General features: G+C 44.3%; 1 protein-coding gene across 1 annotated transcript in view; it reads right to left on the bottom strand.

Moving 5' to 3' along the window:
* Window positions 1–19705, bottom strand: part of jph1a (junctophilin 1a) — a 37801-nt gene that overhangs the window by 12226 nt on the left and 5870 nt on the right. The window contains exons 4-5 of the mRNA XM_037079777.1: window positions 18353–19121; window positions 509–627 (exon numbers count right to left, since the gene is read on the bottom strand). Of these exons, the coding sequence (XP_036935672.1) occupies window positions 509–627; window positions 18353–19121 (888 nt within the window). The remainder of the gene's footprint in view (window positions 1–508; window positions 628–18352; window positions 19122–19705) is intronic.

Genomic DNA, 19705 nt, shown 5'->3' with positions numbered 1-19705 from the left:
TCTTTGTGAGAACGTTGATGTTTAAACCTTTGCGCATATCCAAAAACCTTTTGATATCCTGCCGTGTCTTTCATAAAGTATGTCTGTTTCTTCTTCTGACCAGAAATGGGCCAATTTCTCACGATGTACTCTCTACACCAGTCTTGCAAAAGGGTTGGCTCGGCAACACACAGAGCAAACAGAGCTGCGTGTAGCAAACTGCGGTGAAAACTGAGGGTTATATTCCGAATGTGCTGCATACATGTTGAACCTGAAAAATTCTGCAATGTCCTACATGTCTCTTTAGAAAATGCTAATTCATAATATCCAAACAGAAAATTCAGACTTGTACCAGTGAAACATCAGTGTGCATGTAAAAATAGTAATTGATTTGACATTTGACCTCCCTGACCCCGCAGTGCACCTAAAGTCAAACTATGTTTCTGCCAAGACGCCCACAGTTTGCCACCAGGCAGGCGCTTTAAAGTATCAGACGTGTTGTGTATGAAGGCTTGTTGTTAAAGGTTACCTGGTTGGTAGAAGTTGGGGGAGAGCTCTCTAGCAACAGCCCTGGCAATTTCCGAGTCGTGTACAGCGGAGATGGCGGCCTGCTCTGCGGCCTCGCTTTTTGTCCTGGCATGGGCCGTTCTGTAAAAACACAAACAGAGACCAAAGGTAAAGAAACCGCGAGATAAACAGAAAACCACAAACAAACACTTTATGTTTTTTTCCATGATAACTCGAAGGTGTTGGTCATCGACACAACAGCTTCCTTTCCAGAATCTTTTTCCTCTTTCTTGTTCCTCTCTCTGACTCTCCACCCCTTTCTTTTTTCTCCCTCTTTCTCCTCATCTTTGAGCTGTATCGCTCAGCCCGTCCCTCTTGGGGATGACATAACGCCTCCCCTTGTGCTTCTATCTCAAATCCAAATCCTGATTTTCCAAATGGAGCGCAGCCACAACCAAGCAAGACCTTAATCCAGTCTGGAGCACTGCGCAGGGAAGCAGAGTCCAAAAGGCGCGTGCACACACACACACACACACACACACACGCACACACACACACATATGATCATATCATATCATGTATAAAAAGCAGCTGGTGTAGTAAAGGCTTAGGTTTAAAAGCAGTCCCAGTCAACGGCAAAACATTCTCCTGATCTGACTGAGGAAGGATATTAATACATAAATTAAGAAAATAACACAATACAACCCGAGGTATTTTCCAGGCCTCTGATCTTTTAATGACAACAACCTCTGATCCTTTAATGACAACAGGACACCGGTGTGAGGAAAACCTTGCGTCCGCATCCACTGCTGATGTTTCCGAAACCAAAAGGCAGAAGAGTAATACGTTTTGGGATCAATGTGAGCTTAGCATTAGCACTGAGAGGTATTATGGGAGCATACTAGGGTTAGACAGACAGAGGCCGGGGGGTGACCTGCTTAACAAATCCCTTGAAAACTCTACCGAAAGACACTGTACATGTACACGTGCGAAAAAAAAAACCAGATACAGAGAGACGCGCGAGCAGTGGCGAAGGAGGATGTTTTCCATCCTTTCGCTCCCACCAGACTCCCTTCAAAACAAGACCTAATTATGCAACAATATGAAATGCATCAGCTAAAGCCAGCGGGTGCACTTACTGTACGAACAGAAAAGTGTGTGTGGAGGCCTGACACAACACATGACAGTGCACTGCGGACCGCGAGGATCCAGATGGGCTGTCCAAGTATCACTGCAAGTATTGACAGCTGTGCCTTGTGCCCTGCTTAACCCCACTCATCCGTCTTCTTCCCCTCCACCATTCTCCCTTTCAATCAATGCTCCTGTTTTTTTCTCGATCCTTCCTCATCGCTCCATCGACGCCGCATCCCTTCATCCTTCCCCTCCTCTCCACCCCTCCCTCGCTCTGTCTCTCTGTCAGGAGTGACCCCAACGGACAGATGTCTCTATTTCAGACTACTTCTCTGTCCTTGGACTCTGGACTGTCCTGTTTTTGACGGGGCTGGGGACAGTCAGATATTAAAATGCATGAGGAGCCATATGCTGGCAGGGGGGGACGGACTGTTTCCTCTCCAGAAATAAGTCCCCGCATCACCAACAGACAGAAGACGCACTCTTTACAGCCAGCACAGCCTCTGGAAACCACTGAGCAGCTGCAGATACAAATTCTGATTCAAGACATTTTTAACAGTACACAGACACACAAAGCTTTGTTAACACGTAGGAATGCGACTGGTCTGCAGCTTTATGGTCTGAGGTAAAAGCGCTTCACTGTTAAAAAACCGACATTAAAGCATTCCAGTAAGACCACGCCACTGACATATACACCGTCCACATCCACTTGCCGCACATGCTGCCACAAGGACATACACGCGTCTATTTCTGAAAAGTGTGAAATGTGCAGCCGAGTGAAAGGAGGCAAGAATGTGTCACAAACGAATACAGCGTGCCCATGACATATCCTAAGGACTTTAACAGTTCCCTGTAGGTTGAGTTGGCATAAAGTCACGGTGCAGACACAGGAAGCGACGCAGACAGGATGTCTGGTGGCGGGAGGTGACAGGCAGAGAACGATGGGAGTGCGATAGAGCAGTGGTATGAGACGAGAGCGAAATGGAGGGCGAGGAGACATTGGCATGCGGAGCGGAGAGACGGTAGGGTTGGTTGGCTTTCTCTGTGGCATCGGTACGTTCAATCTTTTTGATGCTTTGACACAAAAACCTTCCACAATGCACTGACTTTCAAAGCGGCTAAATTTTTCAGCGCATTTCAAGGTCATCCATCATCATGCGCAACAGTCTATATACACAAAAACTGACATATTCTCTTAAAAGTAAAGGGTTGATAACTAAGATAAAGCAGAGACGGACTTTTGTTCAGCAGCTATTTAACCTGTTAGCACAAAGCACACAGCCCCTGATGGCTAACGCTGAAACTTTCGCACAAAGCACACACCCACAGCAGTGAGCAGTAACTGAAGGAGTAAGCTGGGTAGACCGTCCTGACTGAGGAATGTTTGTGACGGCTATTTTGGCTTTTTGGTATTTAGCAGAGTTGCTTACTTGTGTGTTTATTTGGCTAAAAATCTAAAGAGAGCTCATGTAACACGGCACACTCGCCGTCGAGAGCTACGGGGCAGTCAGTGAAGCTGCGTACATTCATGTGTCTGCTGGTATCTTCAATGTTAGCTAGCAACCCCACCTCTGGTTTTTACTGCAAATGCAGAAACAAAGCAATATCAAATAACAGAATTCATTTGGGTTTGTGTCCGCGAACACTTGGCAAATGTAAGGGCAATATTCACTTTGTTTTATTTGCTTCTCCGGCAAATATCTGGTGACTTAGCTGTTGAAGTCAAAAATATGCAAGCTCACGATTGACCTTTGAAAAAGTTTTAAGTTCCATAACTCGTCAGACAGTCTGCAGCCTCCCTACTTGAGGCCGATCTGCCTCTGAATATAAAGCAACACCTGTTCACGTCTCGTTCGGCGCTCTGCATGCGCTCCTGTCTAGTCGAGCGCTGAGGCTGTGTCCAAGCAAATCAAGGCATTTGAATCCATAAAAGCACCTGCTGGCATGAATGCAAATATCTCACGAGCAAACATACAACACAACAGTTTGCCAGGCGTTCGGATGAAGTGTAGAAAGGAGCAAAGACTTCTGAAGCAATTTTCTTTTGGACTGAGGCGCCACTTGAGAGATGATATTGATGGCGGTCCGAGGTTGTTTCATTACTGTGACAAATGAATTGTGTGAAAAGTGTTGAGTCAGTTTGGCAAGCAGCGCGGCGGATGCTCGCTCGCCGCGGAATGTCTGTGTATGTGTGTGTGTGTGTGTGTGTGTGTGTGTGTGTGAGATGGAGGGTGAGGGCGAGAAACGCACATCAAGAGAAAAAATGTATGGAAATGAAAAAGAGGGAGACAGAACTGGAGAGAGCGAGACAGAGAATGAGACAGATTGCCCCTCTAAAGCCTCCTGGGTATTTAGAACCGCTGAGGTATGCATCTCTGCCCCCTCTAATTTTACCGGAGGGTTAAATTTCAAACCCCCGCTCCCATGCACCGCGGTGCATCTTCCCTTAAGGTTGGTCATACCTTCGCCTCCCACGGCATACTGTATGCGCGTGCCTGTATTATGTGTGTGTGATAGCGAGTCGTGTGTGCTCATTCCCCTGAGTGAAGCTTCAGTCCATCACTCCCCGGGCTATGGCCTATTTGAGGAATCTCCCTCACATATGCTGACACAGATCTGTGCCCCCTCGTCTCTCGGTCCCCTCCACCCCGCCTTTGCTTCCTCCAACGTGCCGCCCCCTCCCCTTCCCCTTTTTCCGCATCTTCCTCCTCTCCATCACACTGAACCGTTCCCCCTCCCCGCCAGTCCAAGCCTGGTAACTGGAATGCTGACTGGTACGGTATATAATAAGATAGAAGATGAAGTCTTGACCTTGTCCGTGCTAAACGTCAGCACTTGACGGTCTTCCTTTAGACTCTCTTCCGTCGCCCACGACCATGACAAAAAAACTACTGCCATGCAGCAAGAGTGGCATTTCAAGACCATGCTTCTTTTTAGGATGCGATGCCGGAATCTGAGCATGAAAGGATGTTATACATCAACAGCAATTACCGCCCTGTGTCTTGCCCTAACAGTCCCCAGGTCCAAAGGAGCAGCACAAAACATCACAGAAAGTCTGCACAAATTAGCACTTAGCTTGCCCTGCACATATCTCTTATATCCGTGCAGGCCCACTATTGAATTCCCGGCTGGTGCTAATTCAGGATTACTCGAGCATGACTAACACCATTAGTGGTTTGCTAAAACCGACTCTGAAATTATTCAGGAATTATTCTTGGGATGAGGTCTGGGCTCACATTACCAGGGGCTGCAGTGCACGATGGGGGGGGACAATGGCTACAGCAAATGAGGCTTTAAACGGGAGACGGAGTGGCTGTTATTATGAGATAAGCTAACTTTATCCTGAAGAGATAGATCGTGGTGCATAATGAGAATATTTGGGCAAGGCTATGTACTGTAAGTGAAGCCTTCCAGCTCAGGAACATTGCGGCTGATTTGGCAGACTGGGAGCTCTGGGCTCAGTCCTCTTCTTTCTCCGTCTCCGTGTTACTCTTCTCGTTAAAAGTCGGGTTGGGACGTGCTTGCTCAAAATAGAAAAACAGCATCTATCAGATCAATTAGGCTTATTGAATTTTCCCCAGTCTTATGACTGACCCGGCAAAAATAATACGCTATCTGAAAAAGGAATCTGAATGTTTTTCTTTACAAGCTTACAAGGTTTGTTCCACTTAACTCAACATTTCATGCAAACACAAGTACACAGAGCACTGCAGCAGAATAACAACAGAGTGATAGCCACAGACACTTGAAGCGGCAATCTGAAAAATACCGTAGGTGGTCGAAAGGTGACAGATTAAGGAAGGGTATAGGGAAACGGGACAATGAGCAGGAAAGAATATGACTGTCAGGTGATGAAAAGGCCTGTCAGACTGCAGAAGAAAAGGACAAAGACAGGCTGATCATTAGCTTCTATCTAGAGAAGCCCTGAAGGAAAACCCAATGCATGGCACTGTATGAGACAGCTTTAAGGAACAGATGCTGTCTGGGTAACACACCCATATTTGTTTTATGCTGAGTGTTATCTTAGGTAAGACGTTTGATATCACTAGCATGTTTGTTTGCTAAACATAAAGGTACAGCCAGCAGGTTGTTAGCTTAGTTTAGCAGCCAATAAAGACTGGAGGCAGAAGCAAACAGTTAGCTTAACTCTCAAGCTAAGCTAATCTAATTTGTTTTAGCTGTTAAGTTATTGTAAGTTATTGTTTTACAGGTAGTTACGTTCTGGAACTAACTTGTCGCCAACAAAACAAAACAAAAAAAAACACCGTAAACACCAAAAGATAAGGATTAGAATGGCTCCATACGGCTCAGGCAGTGTTGAAACCAAGACTCTGGAGGACCTCACACTGATTTGACAGGACTTTATTTTCATCAATGCATGGTCAAGCTTGTGCACCCGCTTCAGATGGTGTGGGTGCTACTGCTTTTAGTGTAGCGGCTACAGTGAAGATTCCAGCTTTGAAAAGGGTGTAAATAAATAATATCATCATTGGGATGAGTAGCTAATACCTGAATTTTTATTCTGTGTTGAACTTATCCTTTAAGTAATGCAGTCAATAAAGGGTTTGTACTTATGTGTTTGGCTTTCAGAAATTTGGCAAAAACAAACTATAACACCATTTAATGCCTTGGAGTAAATTATGATCTGTACCTTCATGATTTTAAAAGTCAGAATTTACCATTTTTGTTTACCCTGCCCCCGAGCACTAATCAAGCTGAGGCCACTCGCTCTAACAGGCAGGTAGAGACAGATTGAAATCAAGCCCCAGAACAGACTTCATTTCTGGGAAGAAGAATGAGTCAAATCAGTTTTTGATTAAACAAGGAAAAAAAGAAATCCCTAAACTCCACTAACATTTTTGGCTGTGGATTACAAACAGACCTAATCTCCCACTGGTGCTCTCTACTTTGGATCTCTGTCCTGAACCCTCCGCTGAGACTTCACCTGGCCTTTGTCCAAAAACACATGGTTGCAGGTAAGGTTTGTGCGTCAGGATTGTGTGTGTGTGTGTACAAAACTACTGAATTGCTGTGTTATAATAAATACTCTTGAAATGTAAGTGCACTTGGTTATGTGGTTCATGTTCGGCCCGATATCTTCTCCTCTGACTGCTGATGTGAGTCTGTTGAGGGAGTGACACAGAATCCCTCGCTGAGATGATCCCTCTGGTTTTTGGTGAAGGGCAGCGGCAGGGATTCAGACCTCCGCTCTGTGCACTTTGTGTCAACACTGCACATGAAACATGGCCACAGCTGATACAGCTAATGACACAAAGGGGGAGGGGGCCACGCCGCACGCTACAGAAAAACATGGCTGACGTTTTGAAGCTCGGAGGGATGAGGGGAAACAGCGACTATTAAAGCTGAGACACCCGTCAATCAGGCCAATGCACAGTTCGAATCTTAATCCTGTCTGAGCCAAACTCTTTAAATAAATAAAGAAAACTGCTCCTATTTGTTCTATTTACAATGGATTTAACTGACATATAACCCAAATAAGAAATTTACATAATATTCAGCCGTTAAGATCACCAGCTAAAGTTCATAGTTCACAGAAGCGCAGAGCGTCACTGAGTAGTACGAAGTTCACAGGTCAAAGTACTGAACCTTTGTGGATTAGCCCCAAATCCAAGGATAGGACTTTAAAAATGATGACTGGCGAGAAAAATAAAGTAGGGTTGCGTCTTTCCTTTTCATTGTTGATCGTTTCTCTGATTTCTTGCGCAACTGTTTAATCTATAAACGTTTTAGGCTTTCCAGATCTGTTTTAAATGGATCGGGTACGTCTGATCCACGTCAAACAGTGTCTTTGTCAGTGCCTTAATAAAATTCAGTGTATCTTCCGTATCGATCGGCTAAATTGAATCATGGCAGGCTGCTGACTCAGTTTTTGAGCACCAAAGCATTCCCCTGACCTCACTTAGCGGTGAGGTAGCCGGTACGTGCAGTTAAGGAGTGGGATTTGGTATCGGGAGACAGAGACAACATTTGCCAGAGCGCACACATATCAAGTTTCAAAAAGATATCCCACAGAGAGGAATATTTTGACCAACTATTTAGTGATTATCAGAATTGTTGTTGATTCTTTTTCTGTTGGACTGATGCTCTGAGTTTTTGTTTCAGTGCTAAAATGCTGAAAACTAATTCATAAAAAAAACATCACTTAAACAGGAACTTTGTTGGTTTTAAATCAGCTTTGTATCACCACAGTTCTGGTTGTATATGCAACTGGACAATGCTAAACTAAAATGGTGAAACTAACAAACCGAGCAACTTTAAGTCTTCATGCTGCATCGACAGCCACCTTTACGTTGGTGAAAATACTTTTTTGAATCAATATTCTGAACTCACGGTGTGATTCTCAGGACTGCGAGGTCAGTCTGACACCCAGGGGAGTCAAAACGTTGACAATATCAGCAACCCAGCCTGGGTGTTTGTGCTGCACACCGGAGGCCCACTGATGCAAATCAAGACAGGTTGTCACATGACTATGCAAACATTTAGACAGCATACACACATGCAAACACACACGCACACAAACACACACATGCAAAAGCATGATAAATGAGCTACCTCTCATGCAAATGACTGTCAACTCTAATTTACCCACGCACACGCATCAAATCTGCATGAGAAGTTGAAAAGGACCATTAGTGAGACTGCCGTATTATAATGAGGCCTGCTGGGGATCAGGGAGACGGTGTGAATGGAGGACACGCTGAGGTGACTCGTCTCTGCGATAACAGTCTATAAATCTTTTTGTAAACCTCCAACTGGAAACCAGACACGGCGAGCGAGCCTTAAAGGATGAATAAACACAATGTCAAACTCACAACGCCTCCTCACTCTACTACTTCGTAAAAGAAAAAAGAAAAAAAAATCAACAAATGGCTGACACGGTGATGACGGCGGCGAGGCAGTAACCATGACAACCACCACAGACACTTGAGCAAGCTGTCCAACCAGGCATCTGCCGTGTATTAATGAATTTGCAAATGAACACACTACAGCCAACTGTATGGGCATAACGTTGCGCTCAGCGTGTGTCTCATTTAACTACGAGGCTCAACATCCGAAGCTGAACCTGCGCGAGTAAAGGTCACATTGCCTGGCAACCACTTGAGCTTAAGGAATCGTTTTAATTATGGTCTGTGCTCTCTCTCTCTATTCCAATCTCCTGCCACCATTCACCCGACTGTCTGCGCGCACACACACACACGCACGCACACACACACACACACACACACACAATCATATACACACAAACCATCAATTTCCTCTTCAGCCCAGAGCCAGAAGGGGCATTAGGTTACATCTGCCCACAGCTGAAAAAATTGTGATGCAATTCTTTGTACAATTTATCCTTGATGGCTGTTTCATTGACTGAGCAGAAGAAAACCTTTTATGCAATAATGTCTCACTACCCTAAAGAAAAAAAAAAATGCATCAGGACCTCACATACGGTCCAGCATCATCCATGCGTGTGATTACAAGCGCGGTTGCATGCTTCACAAAGGATTTCTGTGGCGGAAAAGCAATACTGTGACTCAACAAGAGAAGTGATAATTCCATAATCCAATCCGTGAACATCTGGAGGGGAGAGCGGCCTAGCTAGCCAATCAGAGTGGGTGAACAGATTTAGCGGGGCACATTAGTATCCAGAGGTCAAAGACACAAGGCTGTGGGAGCAGGTACAAAAAAAAAAAAAAAAGAGGCAGATTCGGAGAACTGCTTCAGGCGACACGAACACAAACAGACTCATTGTGGCTAAATATGATATTGAAGATATTACAGCTATTGATTATTGATACTTTACATCTATTGATGTAGGTATTATATGTATACAATGTTAGCCAATAGTCACACAGGGCTCTGTGCGTCTGACAGGGTAACACAAACTCAGATTCAGTACTTCAGCTCACATTAACTGCGTATGGCGCGAACCCGGTTCGCAGGGATAAAAACAAAACGCGTGTGGAGTACGGCTCAGGCTCGGTTGCTATTCACTCAGCACCGGTCGGGTTTGGACAGAGATGCGGCCTGAGCCACACTCTAATATGCTCTCCTTATTGAATTTCCAGACAATTCACTTTGTCTTAATTTCTGCTGCAACTAATAGACAACCAGTCGAGCGAAATTAGTCAGTTAAATCATAATTGTGATTCATTTCTTTTTTCAGAAACTAACGCCCCCGAACCACTAGCTGCATGGCTAACGGAGCTAACTAGCAGAGGGCAGCTACAGCAGTTACTCAGGTGAAACGCATTACTGACTTGTGGCCAATTCTTACACCTTTTAGAGTTTAAGAGTTTAGCTCTTTAACTTCTTATAATGATTCATCAAGTATGAAACTGCCAAGACAAATTACACAACCTGAATCCCAGAGTGGTACATTTTGATTTGAGGAATGCTCTGCCTCTCCAGTGCATATCTATTTATAGACACTGCCACAGTCACAGTCTGCGTGCTGTTGCCTTTGAGGAGTTAACAGGTTTATTCCCTATCAGTGGTGGCGTCTCTGGAACAGACCAAGCACAGAGTTTTGGGCAGTAAGTCCCCCACAACTCAATTACAGTGTAATTGTTATAGGCCTGACTTTTTTTATCTGGAGTCTCCTTGCTAGGAGGCTGTGTGTTTGAAAGCTGGCATATGTACCGTGCCGCTGTAAAGTAATGTAAAAAGCTCTCGAGCAGGTGCATGGACTTACATACGATGGCACACTGACATTTGGGGGATTTTTACATTATATCCTGTCACGTCATGGGAAATTCTCAGGAGGATAACACACACACACACACACACACGGAGGGAAATCCTTCAGGATCGAGCTGCACTGTTGCGCTCATTATTGCTCTACATCTCAAATTGCTCAATACTGAACACACTCCACTGACCCTTACTATCATTAACCCTGTTCCATGCACAGTTAACACGGAGACAAGAAGATATGCCATGAGAAAGAAGCAGCGCATCACGCCCGCTGTTTCATAAAGGAGAGAGTGTGCTCTTGTAGGAAATTCCTCACAAACAAAACCAGGGAGAGACTGTAGAGGAAACAGAGGAAACCAGTACAGGGCGTACTTATGCATCTTTAATGACTGCAGGTGAGCCACTACAAGAGGTAACCTCTTTGTACCAGCCTTGGACTCCACATGACTCTCTCCTCCGCCCGCCTGCCTGTCTGACTCATCCCGGTCGTTCTTGAGGGGCTGCAGAAATATGTGCCATTCTCAGGGAGATTACAAACCACAGCCACACAGCGTAATGGCATGCTGGTGAAACCCAATCCTATCACCGCCGCTGTCGACACAGCCCAGCGCCCCGCTCACATTCACACACAGCCGCTCTCGCACGGGCTACTCTCCTCTGCTCCCCCAGGAACAAAGCTTTCATGAGGTGTGACTGTGAAGCAGAACACGTGGTCCGTTTAGTGCTTCTCCAACTCCGATCTACGTCATCCCTGAGGTGAGGTATGTAGAATCATAGCGGCTGTCAGCAGCAGCAGCAGTCAATGGAATTCACTGAGGAGGCTTTTCCATCAGAGTGAAACCCGTTCGTTGCGGTTCTTGAGGCCTTGCTTTGACTTTTAATGAGCTTTTCAACCAAAAAGAATGGAACAACCTAGAAACGCACTAGCTAATGCAAATACAAAGTCACTAAGTCAATTCCTTTACCCTGGAGTGTCCTGAGCTACTTATTTATGTCTGCAGTGATGAGAATATGATGGGAATGTCATTAGTTTGACAGGTATATACAGACGCTTCACATTTTCACACAAGAGGGGCCCCTTATCATATTTTCTCGCAGACCGAACCACTGTTAGGGAAAGGTTATCATGTTTTATTTACCATAAGGGCATCTAAATTTCAGAAGAAGAGATTTTGTATATTTCTTTTGTTTAGGCATTAAAACACTACACAGTGCACCTTCAAGGCTGCCAACTATGACTGTTTATGATGATAACACGGTTTAAGGACAGAATAAGATTACATTACACGCTGTAATTTGGTTGTGCTGTGGGTCGTTTGGAAACTGCTCGACTAACCCATGATGCATGTGCCATTGCATCAGCTGCTTTATTTATAGCTCTTTCGTACGTAGAAGATGTCAATCTCTCCGGTCATTAATTCTACTCAGATAATATGAGGCCAGTTACTTGATGTGTGTGTGTGTGTGTGTGTGTGTGTGTGTCTGCGTTTGATTCTGTCAGCAATAAATGTTGTGTTACCTTACACCATCGCATCACCATAAATATGAGGCACGTCGGGGGGGATAAATATACTGTGTGACGTGGCCAGACTTGTGATTCAGACGGCTGGCAGGCCTTCCCGCCGTTAGTTACTGTACGCTTCGTGCCTCATTGCTACTGTACATTTTGTCACTTCATAAAGGGGCAAACTTGAGATACCGCTTATAAGTGTGTGGCGCCACTTCATAAAAAAACTTCATAAGAGGTGGCACCAGGATCAAAACACACACATGCCCACACATCGAAAAAATAAGTAACCCAGTTCCACTTCTGGCCATATTTGGGGCAGAAGAAAGTCAGCGCCGTCGAGGACGGCCAAGACGGAACCTTACGTGATGTACCGCGGCTTGGGATTATTTTGCTCACATATTGAAACACAGGCTGATCTATAACTCTCTCCAAAAAGGGCAGGTGGTGAGTGGCTGAGGTCATCACACAGCAGGTGATAAACAAACACCCCTGGACACAAACACACCCCCCGCCACACACACACACACACAGACCAAACACACTCTCTCTGTTCTCCTGCCAAATGATGCCAAACCTTATCTCATCTCTCACATCCAAACAGACAGTATCTCCCATTCTCTTAAAATCTCTTCCTCCCATTTATATGAACACACACACACACACACACACACACACACACACACACACACGTAGACATTTAGGAGAGATGATAGTGTGAGTGAGATGGCGGGCTGCTATATCAGTGGTGGGACGGGTATATATTCCTGGCTGGTGCTGATAAGCCAACTGATGCCTTGCCTTATTTAGTCAGTACTCACTGCTGACACACTAGCAGAGCAGCACACACCACATGAACTCTCACTGTATGCATTTGTCTTGTGTGTGTGTGTGTGTGTGTGTGTGAGGTGTTCCTGTGTGGAGAGGTGAGTTCTGATTAAGTGAATGCATATAGATAGTCTGTGGCTATAAGTGTTCCTGAGTGTGTTTGTGTGTGTGGGAGAGGACACGTGCACATGTGCATCTGATATTTTAGCTCTAACATGTGCAGTTGTTAGCTTAGTGTGTTGATACATTAAAGGATCAAGATGTTGTTTTTGGGAAGACATTTTCATCAGAAGAGAAAGATCTTCATTGACTGTTTTTTTTTTATGCCCAAACAAATTAAATTAAAAAAAAAAAAACTCTTTGTTTTCATGACTGAATAAACTGAATAAAACAAACTGACCTTAAAGGACAACACAGTTTCACTCTGTCTTACTTAGTTTATATGTGGCAGACCCTGCCACCTCTCTAGCTTCAAACAGTGATCTGGGGACCTTATGTTCCTCTGAGGACAAACTTGTTTATCCAGTGATGGAAATAAATATAAATAAATATTTCTGGGTTTGCATTATGACCTCATTAATATTTTTAATATGAAAATTCTAACTTTGAATTTCTTTTCCAAAACTACGCGATGCCCCTTTAAGTAAGTATTTTACATCCGATGATACCATAGACAGGTGAAATCAGCACATTATTTTTCTTGATTTTCTACTTCGATAATTGATAAAAAATTTCCTGATTTATCCCATTTAATGCGAATATTTCTTGGTTTCTTCACTCCTCTCTGACCGTAACCTGAATGTCTTTGGGTTGTGGATGAAAAAAAGGCATCTGAGACATAAGATGGTAAGCTTCCTTAACGGTGGTCGTCAGCCCGTGGTCATCTCTTGCGCATCTACCTACAATCAAGTTGCAGACGTTACATTTTGGATTATCCGATGCCAGAAAATCCGAGTTGGATCACCTCCAAATTTCACTTTTAACACTTTATCATAACCATCATTAATACATGGTCAATTTAAAAATAAACTGGAGTTAATAGTAAGGTTAGGTGTGGGTAACAGGATGAAATGAAATGCTTTATAAACATATTCTAAGCAATTGTAAATTTGAAGTGGCACTTGATGCTTATAGACCTTTACATCTGCTTCATAAAGGGTTTATAACACATTGTATTGTTTGTTAACAGTGAAATAACACTGACTAGAGTTAAATCAGCTATAAACCTACTGGTGTATATTAATGATGTGCTCCAGTAGTGTGACTATGTTAGTCGCAAAAGGGCCCAAAAATCTGTCAAGTGCGCCTAACATTTACATCGGTCACACCTGTGCGCCTTAAACTTAGCAGTTTATTTTCTTTAAACAACTGAGGTTAACCCAACTTCTTGTTACATGTTATTTAAATTAAGTAAACTATGCATTTGCACCATTAGTCCTGTCGACAGACATTTACTTAATGTGGTAAAGTGGTTGTTATTCTGAGGTGTCTGAAATGTCTGATCATCTGCAAATCTGATGGAAATCTATTGATGCGAGCGAGAAAAGGATGAACGACACAGTCCAAAAACAGGCTCACTAGCAGAGGTGAAACCGTGCCGGTGATAAACACCTTCTTCCTGAATATCATTAGTCAACGTTTTGCTGATTGCTGTGAAGAAGAAAATAAGCACCGTATAAATATCTTCCCTATGTCAGGACGACCTGCATATTAGGTGTTGGTTAACCTTTCACCAGAGCCTGCAGAGCAAACAGTGCTATCAAATGGAAACACACACTTGGCCACCGCTCACGGATTGGCTTGCATCGTGTTTGTTTTGGCATTTTAATCATTCTTAGCATCGTAGAAGGGAGCGTTAATCGACTTAACCCGAGAAAAGGAAGGTCAAGTGATAGAGAATCAACACAGTTTACATTGTAAAGAAGCGCAAATGTGTAAAAATTTGAACTTTGCAAAGCCATTTTAACACTTGACACAGACACATCACTTTAAGTCTTCTGTTTTTGTGAGATAGCACAAGGATGGTTTTGGCACGACAAAGGCCATTACAGTGGATTACACAGTGTATACACTGACACACCGCTGAGCCACCAGGATACCTAAACTACTGATCTGTAACAAAAAGGCTTTACGGGTGAGGCATCGTGACACAGTGAATGTTTCAATGGCACAGCCACTTATCTCAGTTCACAGGCCTTGGACACAACCACACCACACACACCCACACACACATACACACCCACCCACGGACACAAGAGCATAACTGTGCGTGGTAGTCCATTTGGCATAGATAATGAAGTAACAGTGAATGGGGGTCACAGACGCAGAGCTCCACTTCGCCTCATCGCACTAGCTCACTATTGATTGGCTGACCACGAATCATGAGGTCATCAGCTCCATCACAGCAGCGGCTGATGGGATAGGGAGGGATGGGTGTGTCCCCTCTGAGCCCTCTTTTTAAAATTCACTCTTTCTCGTTTCTGTCCACTCCAGACTTCTCAGAAATGTGCTGCTCAGCAAAGGCGCTGCACCCCCCGCCCCCCCCCCCATCTCATCCAATCAACATCCATCCCCTCGCTCTCTCACTTCAATCCATTTTTTTTTTTAACTCTCTTCCTGTTTCTCCTCCGACAGCTCTGTCTCCCTCCCCTCGTTTTCCCTGTGGATCCGCCGCTCCACATCCAAAGACAGAGAGTCACGTGACCAGAACTGGATCGATACGAGTGCATCTTTTTTTGCAGTGCACTGTATAATGAGACTTACATAACCGGCTTACGCGCAGCCGTCACAGCCTGCCGTTCTTCGCTGTTTGTAACGCAAATTTGGTCTTGATTTCAAAAGATCTTGATTCCTGTCAGGAGAAGGGAAGAGCTTGTTTTGAGATTTTCGGCACAGCACATGATGGATGGTGGTGCGGGCACGTACCAGCCAGTAATTTGATCACTTACTAAGGTACAGGGGACCTTGTTCGCTGCCATAAACACTCTGCATCAGCTTGAACGCTCTCACTGTTATTGCTTTATCGCTATGCATCAGGTCATGTGTTTACTCCTGCTGCAAATTGTTGCTCTAACGCACAGCCCAACAGGGGATCTGGTCCTTTCAACACATTATTCATTCTTCTCCTTCCCCACTAGGTTTATCCTCAAACTCACCGGCTCTTGCTGACATGGATACAGACTCATAATATCATGGGTCTTATCCGTGGAATAAACAGTATGCTGGAGTTTTCAATATCAAGCATGTTAAATCCACCTTATGTAATCTCCGTCTCATATCCTCAAAATCTGCGGAATAAAGCATTTTCTCTGTGCGCTCGCCAGAGAGGAATCATTGTATGGATATGATAATAAAGCCTGCTATTTATCGGGTCTGCTATTACTGCACCGCTGTAAATGTCTGGGTTCAGCTCTGAGTAAGAGTACTCTTATTTATTCCCTACAGGGTTTTATAAATGTGAGTACTTCATTTAATCAGTTAAAACAGATTGTTGATTAAGCATTTAGTCTAACAATGTTGAAATAATGACACCATTTAGTTAATAGTCGAGTTGGTGGAGAGACTAAAAAGAATGTCAGGTTGTTGTTTGGTCTACCAATTTGGCACAGACTGTCAACTATTCTCAGCTATTGGATGAATTGCCCTGGAATTCTGTTCAGACTATCGTGATCCTCAGAGCATGAACCTTACAAACTAAGGTGATTACACCATACTTTTCCACAAGTGCAAACATGAGGTTGAATTTTCGAAATGTCTGAGGAACCATCTCCACAAGATAGTTTGTACAGACATTCATAGGCCCCAGAGGATGAACCCTACTGAGTCGAATCCATTTAATTATTCTAAAGTACCACCATAAGGTTTGTTTTATTTTAGTAAATATCCAAGCAATTATTTAGGACTTAGGTGCTTGCCTGCCTTTTTGTTGCACCAACAGCAGGTTGAGGTTTTCACTAATCCTGACATCAACATCTCAGAGAAGGAGTGGCATAATATTTCACGACATTCACCTTCCCCAGAGCAGGAATCAATTATGGAGGATTTTCATTTATTAGTGAAATGTCTCAGCGTGTATCTTAGCAAGATAGCAATAACAGTTTGTTTAGACACTCACAGCCCCCAGAGGATGAACCCTCCTTACTGAGGATCTCTTATGTTTTCCTTTAGCGCCTGCTTTTGTACAGATATTCAAGGTGCACGGGGGCTGAATCCTAAAGATTGTGGTGATCCCCTGACTTCTTGTTTCGGCACAAGCAGGCTAAAGGTTTCACTTTACTGAGAAACATTTCAACATTTACTGGACAAATTCACATGAAATTTTGTAGAAACATTCTCAAATCTTCAGACGAGGATAGTAGTATAACAACTTTGTTGATCCCCTGACATCTTTGGACATTTTTGGTATTGAGTAAAACATCTCTAGATACAATAACTTGAGTGATCCCTTAAGATTTCATCAAGCAGCATCATCGGGTCAACTTTCCCTTTTTCCAGTACTTGGGTTTATGACTAGTATGACCAGAGTACATACAAAATGTGCTTAATGCTAGTTAGAACTTGTTAGCATGCTAAGCGTCTAAGCTAGAATGCTAAACATGGCATTTTACCCATTTAACACCAGCATCTTGTGAACTGTGAACATGTTCGCACGCTCACACAGTACAGCCTTAAGAACTGCCAGCATGGCTGTGCAATCTCAGTATTATATAATTATATGAAACATAAAAAATAACTCTTTTGTGAAGCTGTGCCCAGCAGGACAAAAGACTAATTCAACTGATTAATTGATTAAGTACAATTAAAGTTCATTATCTTGATGATTTACATTGCTTGTTTGCAAGTATAAGTGCTGTTTCCTTGAGTTGAGTGTGAGACAATAAACTTGTCTTGGATTTTGTGTATTATAATTGATTCTTTATATCTTTTCATGCGTGTGTATTTAGGTGCACATCTTGAGCAAGAGAGAGACAGAGAGAAAGAGATAGGGGGAGAAAAAAAAAATCAAAATATGCTTGATTGCATGGAGACCTTTTCACAGCTTGTACACATCCTCGCAGTCTTGAGTCTAATAATTCCCTGATGCAATGAAACCAGAGGATGTCAAAGTGATGCTGCGTACGCTGAACTGTGTCCCAGTAGGAGGGAGGCTTTAAAGGAAAAGGTCACATCTCATCCACCTGTTAAAGAGCAGATGCCACATCGGAGCAATACTTGGCAGGAGGAGCAGGTATCGTTATTGGGCACACGAGACGCACTTGGCACGGTCGCAGGTATGGCTATACTGCTCACGCACATGAACTCACAGGCACACAGACCGCAATCTCACACACTCACGGACCAACACACACACGCGCACACACACAAGATCCCTAACCCCTCTCCCTGGGAATGAAAGATATGGGCAGAGAATAGAAACAGAACCTTTTCCAGGGATGATGGCACTGGCCACACAAAAGCCTTGACTGTTGATGATGTATAAAGGTCGGAGCTGTTGTCATGGGACTCCACTTACACACAAGACCGAGCCTTCAATCAGACCAGGAAATGTTTGTCAAACAGGCCACTGCTCTGACTCCTCAACGCTGAAAATAAACTGCCGAGGATTCTCGCCCTGTCTTTTTTTGTGTTTACACAGTATACACCCACATGCACATACAGAAGCATGAATGGACACACACATAGACACGGTACCTGGAAGCTGCTATTTCCACTTTACTCCTGGCAATGGCTGCAGCCCTCTGTGCCCCCTCCACAGCCCGGTCCACCTTCTCTTTGGTTTTGGGGTTCTTAAGAGGAATCAACTGCTTCCTTATTCCACGCACCAGCACGTTATTTTTGTACTTCCCTTCTTCTTTGGTGGCGTCTGGGAAAACCGTGCACCCGTAACCATGGCGCTTGTTGTTAAGCCACTCTCCTTCATACTTCATCCCATTCGATCTCTCCGAAACACCAAATCCATTGCGTTTGTCGTTCTTCCACTCGCCCATGTAGGTCTCAGTCGTAGTGGCATCCACATGGTCCTCTAGAGGAAGGTCCTCATCCTGCAGCTCGCCGTCGCCGATGGATATGGTAGAGTTGGCGTCGCTGGAGCTGATGCGGCTCATTGCAGCATCGCTGCGTGCAGAGCTGCGCTTGCTGGAGATTGAGGTCCGAGAGTCTGACTTGCGCAACTGCCGGAGGCTGCCGAAGAGCGACCCCCGGCGGAACAGGCCCTTCTTCTTGCCGGTGACGACCTCGCTGTCTGAGTGGAAGTTAAGGACGAAGCCGCCACGGCTGCCTGTCGGTGTGTCTGCGGGGGAGGAGAGGTCCTGGAGCACTGTGCCGTTGCTCTGCTCGGAGCGCAGGGAGGCCAGAGACGTGCGCAGAGGGGAGCGGATAACAGTGGCCATGCCATAGGGAACACTCTGACGCACGCCGTAGCCATGACGCATTCCACCCATCCACTGGCCTTGATAGGTACCTGAGGAACAGGTAGACACAGGTCAGGGTCAGTCACAACCACAGTACACATTCACAAGCAGTGGTTCCCAACCTCAAGTAACACCATGAGGTTTTTGTTTTTTTAGTAAATTATTAGATGTCATACGTTTGTCATAAAATTTGCTACTGATTTTCATGGTTCCCAGATGATGAATCCTACAGACCGTGGTCGTTTCCTGACTCTTATGTTACACCAACAGAACGTCAAGGTTTTTACTTATCGTGGGTAACATCTCAACATCTTCTAGTTGGATTCATATAAAATTTGAAGAGACATTCGTGGTTCCCAGAAGAAGAATCGATAATTAGTTGTATTGTCATGAAATTTGATACAGACATCCATGTTCCAAGCACAATGGTTTTTAATAACATGAGTGCCATTATCTGGTCCAACTGTAATTTCTGCAGGACTGTGATTTATGATGCAAAGTGTGCTTATTGCTAATTGTAGCATGCCAACAGACTGAAAATTCAACTCAACATCAGCATCTTGTGACTGTGAACATGTTAGCATGCTGGTATTAGCATTTAGCACATAGCATCGCTTAGCTGACCGTACAGCAC

This window comes from Acanthopagrus latus, chromosome 19, assembly GCF_904848185.1.
Source record: "Acanthopagrus latus isolate v.2019 chromosome 19, fAcaLat1.1, whole genome shotgun sequence".
Classification (NCBI taxonomy): Eukaryota; Metazoa; Chordata; class Actinopteri; order Spariformes; family Sparidae; genus Acanthopagrus; species Acanthopagrus latus.
Note: the sequence above shows the minus strand (reverse complement) of the source record. Positions and strands in the feature narration are given on the sequence as shown.